Below are 10,132 nucleotides of genomic sequence, written 5' to 3' on the forward strand. Positions count from 1 at the left end.
TTTTGTTGGTTTGTAAGCACATCTTTAACTAATAGCTGAAATATGTTTACAAGAGTGTCCGAAAATGTTTTTTTTGTACGAACCCGTACATACCTTTCCTGGTATCGTTAGAAGTTCCAGCCCAAAACTCACTGTGGAGAAGTAATCAACATACCCAACGATATGTAAAGAGTGAAACAAAAAGTTTCTCAAATGTTCGCATTCCTTTCTTTTTTTTTTCATTTTCATGGCTAGTGGTTAGCGTGCTGGACTGTGGATCAAAAAGTCCATGGCACGCGTCCCGTTACGGCAAAACAATTACGCTTTGCACTTTGGTGTGACGTCACATTATTCGATTAGAGAAGTCAAATATTTGGTGAAGAGTCCTGTTGATTAGCTGACTTTTTTCTGGTTAATCAGTTTAAAATTAGGGCACACAACCCGGAAATTTTCAAAACAAACTTTTTTTCATATTCGTGATGCATTGCGAAACGTTTTGGTAAAATGTATACTTTCTCTGCAAGATCGTGACACGTTTATAATACAGCCCTAACATACTACCTGTGTTGTTGTTGTTATTATTGTGTTTGTATATCAAAGTATGATACATGTTTACAGTACAGCCCTAAGATACTACCTGAGTTGTTGTTATTATTCGGTTTGTATACCAAAATATGATACATGTTTACAGTACAACCCTAACACACTACCAGTGTTGTTATTATTATTATTGTGTTTGTATACCAAAATATGATACATGTTTACAGTACAGCCCTAACATACTTCCCGTGTTGTTGTTTTTACTTTTCTGTGTGTATACCAAAACATGACACATATTTATAGCACAGCTCTAAAATACTACCAGTGTTAATGTTGTTATTATTGTGTTTGTATACCAAAATACGATACATGTTTACAATACAACCCTAACAGACTACTTGTGTTGTTATTATTGTTGTGTTTGTATACCAAAACATGACAGATGTTTACAATACAACCCTAACATAATACCTGTGCTGTTATAATTGTTGTGTTTGTACATCAAAACATGACACATATTTACGGTATAGTCATAACATACTGTTGGGTTGTTATTGTTGTGTTTGTATACTAAAAACATGATACATGTTTACAGTACAACCCTAACATATTACCTGTGTTGTTGTTGTTATTATTGTGTTTGTATACCAAAACATGATACATGTTTACAGTACAACCCTAACATACTACCCGTGTTGTTGTTGTGTTTGCATACCAAAACATGACACATGTTTACATTACAGCCCTAACATACTACCTGTGTTGTTATTTTTGTGTGTGTTTACCAGAACATGACACATATTTAAAGTACAACCTTAACATACTACCAGTGTTGTGTTATTTGTATGTGTGTTTACCAAAACATGACACATATTTAAAGTACAACTCTAACATACTACCAGTGTTGTGTTATTTGTGTGTGTGTAGCAAAACATGGCATAGTAGAACCCTAACATACTATCTGTGTTGTTGTTTATCTGTTCTACAGCACCTCTTTATTAAGGCATTAAGAAATCTATACACGTAATTGAAGTTATTCAGTGATTTTTCAATAAATTTTTAGTATATCCCCCAACATATCTCTTTGTGTAAAACCTCCGTGATAATTCATAAAATACTCTGTTTTTTTGTTGATGAAATGCTTTAATAAATGAATTATGGTAAGCAGAGTACAGTTTCTCTCATGTAAACTCTGAAGCAAGTTTTCATGCCAAATCGATATCGTTTTAAAATAGAAAAGCACAAAGTGATAATAAGATAAACAGTTCTACAGTTTTCGCATCAAATACGTCTTTACTCAGAAACCTTTAAACAATATTAGATTTAGTTGCAGTAAGACTGTTTGGATCGTTGTCGTGGCGAATAGCCTGTACAATAATGTATATCCAATTACTAATTTGTTGCTATTTGTTTAATAACTAACTAGATTGTATAGGCAAATAATCATGACAAAAATATCAGATGTGTTACATCTTCAAACAAATATTTGTAATTTTCTAATAACATTTATTGTTTTGGTTTTAATGTGAGGCAAACAAATACTTGGAACAAAAGTGATTTTATTGAAGAGTATCTGAATTTACAGCTAAACACTTACTAAAGTATTAAATGAAAAAAATACGTCAGCTCAGATGAATTAGGTCTTGGTTGGCTGCGGTGATGTGACGTACAAAGAACTGGCGAGTCTCATTGGATAGTTCTCCTGAGGACTGTAAGTAAACGGTCCACTAGGGAATGAAATTATTGCAACTGGCAAAATAGCAACAAATTGAGACTTAATTTTAAGAACAATATAATAACGTATTAACACACGCATTCAAATTTTATAATTAGTATATTGAAATAATATATCGTTTATTTATGAGGAATTCTAGAACAAAAAAATACACCCAGAGAATACCCACCTTTGTCATATGTAATAACTAAGATGTTTACTTTTTTTCCGATTAAAGAACTAGACGTTTCTAAAGATGTAAACATCTTAGTTATTACATATGACAAAGGTGGGTATTCTCTGGGTGTGTTTTTTTCCGATTAAAGAACTAGACGTTTCTAAAGATCTACACCCAGAGAATACCCACCTTTGTCATGTGTAATAACTAAGATGTTTACATCTTTAGAAACGTCTAGTTCTTTAATCGGTAAACTAAGTTTTAAAGAGAAGAAAAAACAATACATATATGAAATGGAAAACAAACTACGTTCGATAAAGTCTCTCACTGGCTTACAACTAATTTAGTCAACTGTAAACAATATTAGCTGGAGATACTGTCTCGGGAGTGATGCTACTAACATTATATAAACATTAGTGTACAGTAGTAAAATTATACATTAAGTTCAATTAAACCTAAATCAGTGAGAAATATGGGAATGATAAGAACAAAATCAGAATCAACATATGTTTTACGTTGATTCAATAGTGTGTACCATTAGAAAAATTATAATGAATTTTACTATTTTTTTAACTTTTTTAAAGTTACTCACGATTTATTAATGACCATAGCCATAATGAGGATAAACGGGATAAGCCCAGGGACAATAAACACCATGATAACCATGTCTATAGCCACCCAAACGTCCGCCATAACCTCCTCCATAGCCACCTCCATAACCTCCTCCGTATCCACCTCCATAACCACCTATTCCCCCATAATAACCGCCCCCGTAGCCTCCTCCTCCTCCGCCATAGCCTCCGCCGAGATATCCTCCACCTCCACCATAAAGGTAACCAGCAAAGCTTGTGGCGACGAGAGCGACGAAAACACAGAGTCCAAACTGAAATAAGAAAGAATAAGATTATCTTTGAAACATTGTAGAAATTATTCATTTAGCTATATCCTCGATTAAGAAATGTGTCACAAACACTGCATATCTCAATTAAATAGAGAAATTGGCAATCATTTTATGCAGAGTAATATGTTTGGTAGCATATCGCGAGCTCGAATCTCTGTCCTTTCGATACGCAGCCTAACACGCTAACCACTATGAAATGCCAAACACTTAGAAGATCATTTGTTAATTTCAATAATCCTCACAAAGAAAATCACGTGTATTTATAAAGCATTAATATTTCAGAGTTATAGAATAGTTAAAACAGCCCAATCTGATATTCTAAAAATGCTTTAAATATTGTGTTCTCTTACGAAGACCCTAAAGTTTGATAATATTTAACTAAAACAAACAGCAACTTGCTAATATATAAATTAAACACTACGTTTATTCAGTGAAAGCATACTTACAATGAGTTTCATGTTATCAGAGACGTTAAGGAATATTCAAAGCTTTTACGCCAAGTTATTACCACATTAACTGCCTGTTGACTCACGGAAACAAAGCAGTTTTCTCCTTTTATACACCTTGTCATCCAAACCGGAAGAAGTTCAAGAATTCGCCTTTTTAAAAACAAACAAACAAAAAGGATTGTGTACTAGTTTATCAGGACTATTTAAAGCCTCTGCTTTTATTAGTATGAATCTTTTTTATCTATCATATCTATGTCGACTTGCTTTCCTAAAGGTCTTATCACACAACGCCCCCGTGGTCGGTTTATTTTCGATTCCGGAAATACTAAAATGTCCGAGCACTCAAAGACAACACTGCACGTATTGTATGAATATTGAAACTGGTTCTATTTAGAACAAAACATAACCACACCTTGAACAGATGATCAGAAAGTAGAAGCGTAATCTTTCTGGATGACTTGTTAATTCGTTTGTTGATAAGCACAGAGCTACACGATCTGTACTGTACCCAATATTAGTATCGAAACGCAATTTTCAGCGTGATAAGCCCTAAGATTTACCGCTGAGCCACTGGTCTATTTTATGTACTAATTAAGTGTCGACCATGTGTGTAATGGTGACATGATCATATCGTCACGAAAATAATTCAAAACTTTAAATGAATATAAAATATAAAGAAACTCAGTTCTAGGCATCGTATATAATGTCCGTAACTAATATCACCTAGAAAGATTTTTATCAGTTCTAGGCATCGTATATAATGTCCGTAACTAATATCACCTAGACAGATTTTTATCAATTCTAGGCATCGTATATAATGTCCGTAACTAATATCACCTAGACAGATTTTATCAGTTCTAGGCATCGTATATAATGTCCGTAACTAATATCACCTAGACAGATCTTTATCAGTTCTAGGCATCGTATATAATGTCCGTATCACCTAGACAGATTCTTATCAGTTCTAGGCATCGTATATAATGTCCGTATCACCTAGACAGATTCTCATCAATTCTAAGCATCGTATATAATGTCCGTGTCACCTAGACAGATTCTTATCAGTTCTAGGCATTGTAAATAATGTCCGTATCACCTAGACAGATTCTTATCAGTTCTAGGCATCATAAGTAATGACCGTATCACCTAAACAGATTCTTATCAGTTCTAGGCATCATGTATAATGTCCGTAACTAATATCACCTAGACAGACTCTTATCAGTTCCAGCTTTGATTTCAGATGAAAACTTTACTTTGGCTGATATTTAAAGAGGGCTCTGAAAGATTGTGCTTTTAACTCTAGAAAATTGCATATGCATATCAGCTACACAATTTTACTTTTTAATCATACACCTATGTTCATTAAGCGATGTGCTTTTATGTTGCTTAATTATAGTAACCATCTGCACCATTATCTTTGGTGGTTTTAAATTAGAACTCTAGTTAATGATTACGCTCACCAATTACACAATTATACTAATTAGTTATATAAAGTGTTAATAATCTACATACTTATATATTTATTACTTAAACGATTATCCTCATTTATTATAAAATTATCGTCATTATTTTCATTACTATGCTTATTAGTGACACAAAGTTATTACATTTGGTTTTATTGGGTGTCTCGCCCTAGTGATTCGTATAAGATAGGTCAATCAGGATTTTTGGTATGATTGTCCCATAAGCAGAAGCTTCTACCCTTATACCAAAATCAGTTATTTCCGAATTTGTAACACGATATACGATATATGTAACCATAAACCTTATATACACTTGTTATAATATGTATGTAACCGTAAACCTTATATACACATGTTATAATATGTAACCGTACACCTTATATACACGTGCTATAATATATATGTAATTACAAACCTTATATACACTTGTTATAATATGTATCTAACCGTAAACCTTATATACACGTGTTATAATATGTAACCGTAAACCTTATATACACGTGATGTAAGATGTATGTAACCGTAAACCTTATATACACGTGCTATAATATGTAACCGTAGACCTTATATACACGTGCTGTAAGATGTATGTAACCGTAAACCTTATATACACGTGCTATAATATGTAACCGTAAAACTTATATACACTTGTTATAATATGTATGTAACCGTACACCTTATATACACGTGTTATAATATGTAACCGTAAACCTTATATACACGTGCTGTAAGATGTATGTAACCGTAAACCTTATATACACGTGCTGTAAGATGTATGTAACCGTAAACCTTATATACACGTGCTATAAGATGTATGAAACCGTAAACCTTATATACACGTGCTATAATATGTAACCGTAAACCTTATATACACCTGTTATAACATGTGTGTAAACGTAAACCTTATATCACGTGTTATAAGATGAATGTAACCGTAAACCTTAAATGCAGTGTTATCATTCAGTGACGTCATTTTTCAACAAGGTTTTTTTTTTTTACTTGCTCTATCTACATACTTCTATAACTTGTACGCGCATTACACAACGAACATTTATAACACAGAATCTAACATCATATATTAACAAAGGGTATGTAACGTCATAACTTATCGAACCCATTATTTAACATTGGTGTGTGTGTGTGTGTTCGCTTATCACTGGCGGATCGTTAGACCGAGTGCCACCACACGTGGTATGTACTCTTAGGGCTATTCCCGGGAAAGTGAAGCTGGCATTCAGATATGACCCCTTGCATCACCCACCAGGGGTCACCTGTCTGTTCCTGCAGGTGCATGAGTTATTAACAAGTGTAAAGCAACGGTTTGTCAGTCATCTACTCTTGCTGTTACTGATATTTTCGGACATAATTCCAATAATATTTTAATAGGGTCAGTCATCTTTGGTTAGTCCTAAATCAGTATAGTAGACTAACTTGTCAAAAAAAAAGAATTGAAGTAATGATACTGCTGTGCGTATTTAACGGATACTGTTAATGGGTGATGATATTAATATCATTATTTTATACGCTTTTGGATGTATTTACGTCATTTCTCTAGGTTTCCATACAGGTTCTGCGTGTAATTATTGTCATTCCCGGTTTTGAGTTAATAGACTAGCCAACAATACCCATTGTCATCTCTTAAGTCAGTCTATTTTGCTTAAAAACAAACGTAATGCAATCTTCCTTATTGAACTAATACATGAGATGACAAAAGATGGTTGTAAACGGCCCATTAGACAATCATATTGCATCTACATTCCGATCCAAGAGATAGGGTTGAGTGGACATTTTATATTAATTCATCACTATTTTTAGGAAAATTGATCTTGACTTGTTTCATCAGGCATTTTGTAGTCTGAGGTAAAACATTGTTGATTGTTTTTCGTTAATAGCATTGAAATTATGTAGTTTTTTAGAACTTGTAGTGCATGTTGGAAGGAATTGTGGGTCTTGGCTGTCACTCTTGTAATGCAACATAGCCCCTAAATTCGAAGCACATTTTTCGTTGACGAGCTACGAATAATGAACCCTCGGATTCCGAGTTTAGGCACTCTAATTACGTCATGCTCTGAACAAACTAATTTTAATTTTCAGTTACTAAGTAGCTGTAAAGTGACGAGACACGCTTATTTTCACCTGACTTGTTAGCTGTTACTCGTTAGTTAAAGTTCCGATTGTTTGGAATATAATAACAAACAACAACAACCATTCTATTCAAAGTAATACTCTTTTCATTAAGAATTTCTTTTTGATTTGTTTGATGTGAAGCGCAAAGGTATAAGATATCTGTGCTGTGCCCACCAAGCGTATCGAAATCCATTTTTCCCCTCCTTTATAAGCCGTTGTTGTTGTCTGTTATTAAGCACAAAGTTACACAAAGGGCTATTTGTTCTCTAAACACGGGTATCGCAACCCAGTTTCTAGCAGTATAAGTCCGCGAGCATCCCGCTTTGCCACTGGGGTCCTTTATAAGCCTTACTGGTTAATATTCGAATTACCTGGTAAAGGCTTTATTCTGACCCTAATATAGTGGTTAATTTTCGAATTATCTGGTAAAGGCTTTATTTTTACCCTAATTTACTGGTTAATATTCGAATTACCTGGTAAAGGCTTTATTCTGACCCTAATTTACTGGTTAATATTCGAATTACCTAGTAAAGGCTTTATTCTGACCCTAATTTACTGGTTAATATTCGAATCACCTGGTAAAGGCTTTATTCTGACCCTAATTTACTGGTTAATATTCAAATCACCTGGTAAAGGCTTTATTCTGACCCTAATTTACTGGTTAATATTCAAATCACCTGGTAAAGGCTTTATTCTGACCCTAATTTACTGGTTAATATTCAAATCACCTGGTAAAGGCTTTATTCTGACCCTAATATAGTGGTTAATACTCGAATCACCTGGTAAAGACTTTATTCTGACCCTAATTTACTGGTTAATATTCGAATCACCTGGTAAAGGCTTTATTCTGACCCTAATTTACTGGTTAATATTAGAATCACCTGGTAAAGGCTTTATTTTGATACTAAATAGTTGGTTATTTTCCGAATCATCAAAATAAGGTTTTATAAATGGTATTAAACTTTGATACCTTCGAATCACCAGATGAAGACTTATTGTAACATTAAACGTTATGACTATCTTTCGACTCACTCTGTAATATAATAATCAAACAGCTGGTTTACTGTATAATATCGAATAATAATTTTTGTGAAAAGCCATAATATAGCTTACATAACTAAAGTAGCTTATGTTCCTAAATGGTGACTTGGAAAGGACTTAAAACACCATAAATGTTATGTAGTTTTAACAGATACAGAACAACGAAATCTAACTACAATAGAATTAGTACGATGCTGGGACTTTGGTACTCCAATAACAGTTATTTTGGACGGAAATATTTACAGAATGAAAAATAATGTGAACATTCTGTATACATAAAGCTTTAACCAGGATAATGTCATGTTTATTGTGTGTATACATAAGAGAAAAAAAAATATATATAAAGGCTTCACAACGCTACAATCTGGGGTTTGATTTCTCGCAATGGACACAGCAGATAGTCCAGTGTGGCTTTGATCTACAACAAACAATAAAAATAACAAACTTCTTTCACACTTTAAACTATATATTGACCTCCTTAGGTGGTTGAAAGCTGACATTGGTTCAAAGTTCATTTCTCAGCCGGTCATGTTATAGGTTTTGTAGCCTGTATTGAAGGTCACCTGTTTCATCCTATCAAAATCTAAAGAAGGCCTTTCAATGGAACGATTGTAAGGGTAAAGATGTTTGGGTGATATATGTAAAACCGAGTGTTAGGATGTTTGTGGTGATATATGTAAAACTACATCGAAAGTATTAAACAATAATGACATCCAACAATATGCTGTCCACATGTTGAAACCTCTGATTGTTGTCCTTAAATAAAACTTTGATGCGTCACAAAAGTATTAGACGTTGAATTGTTGCACAGGAATGTAATGTTTACAGCTTTTTGTGTATGGAAGCACATTATACAAATATAATAGTACATTTTCAAACAGTGGTTTATAAGTATAATGAAATGGTTTTATTTGGAGGGGACAAATCAATGTTCTGTTGAAACACGTAATACTTTCCCCCAAAATACAACTTTTTCATTATGTTTGTTAATTGTTGTCTGTCAGTTTACTATTAATGTTTACAATTGTTAAACCTCAAACTTCATACTATTTCATACTTTGTATATCAACTGTAATGTAAAGGTGCACTGCGTTAGATAAGATTTGGAATTATGGCCGAAAACTTCTTTAACAGCGACGGTACTCAGATTAATGGAATATATTCACTGTAATAATCTATGGAAGGTTTACACTGAAAGTCATATCATATATAATTATATTAAATTTGAATTTTAGTGATTAATCTCTCAAACTAAACCATGTTAATCTTTGAAATGTATACACAAATCTGGATTTAAGTTTTGTTTGTTTACTGTTAAGCGCAAAGCTACACTACAGGCTATCTGTGCTGTGCTCACTACGGGTATCGAAACCCAGTTTCTAGCGGCATGTGCCTTCAGACTTATCTTTGAGCCATTGGGGGCTCTGGATTTAAGCGAATTTTGTTTCAATATAAATTGAACTGTTGTGCTTGTTACGTTTTATTCATAACACTCCTCATTAAATACAGTGATTCGATATTATCGTGTATTAATAACTTTGTGTTTAAACGACACCAATTAGATATAGAAAATACATAGATAAAACCTGATTATTAGTTTTATAAGAAGCTGAGATACCAAGTTGATATCCTGATTACTGCTGGATTGAAATAAAGGTGTCAGTAAAGGAGTTAAATGAACGAACTCCCAGTTTTTTATTTATAAAAGAAGAAACATTTGGCTTATTGGTCATCCCCTACGTA

General features: G+C 33.4%; 1 protein-coding gene across 2 annotated transcripts; it reads right to left on the reverse strand.

Annotated features, from left to right (window-relative positions):
• Window positions 1-2,067: 2,067 nt before the first annotated feature.
• On the reverse strand, window positions 2,068-3,833 carry LOC111085786 (ctenidin-3-like). Of its 2 annotated transcripts, none has more exons than XM_022386001.1 (3): window positions 3,759-3,833; window positions 3,004-3,294; window positions 2,068-2,228 (listed from the first exon to the last, which is right to left on the reverse strand). In XM_022386001.1, exons 1-2 carry the CDS (start codon window positions 3,768-3,770, stop codon window positions 3,010-3,012), a joined length of 297 nt encoding a protein of 98 aa, XP_022241709.1. In that variant the 5' UTR covers window positions 3,771-3,833; the 3' UTR covers window positions 2,068-2,228; window positions 3,004-3,009. The 2 variants fall into 2 exon arrangements, with proteins under 2 accessions (XP_022241709.1, XP_022241710.1); XM_022386002.1 differs by having other exon boundaries at window positions 2,068-2,246.
• Between the last annotated feature and the right edge of the window lie 6,299 nt (window positions 3,834-10,132).

Source organism: Limulus polyphemus, unplaced genomic scaffold, assembly GCF_000517525.1.
Source record: "Limulus polyphemus unplaced genomic scaffold, Limulus_polyphemus-2.1.2 Scaffold619, whole genome shotgun sequence".
Taxonomy (NCBI): domain Eukaryota; kingdom Metazoa; phylum Arthropoda; class Merostomata; order Xiphosura; family Limulidae; genus Limulus; species Limulus polyphemus.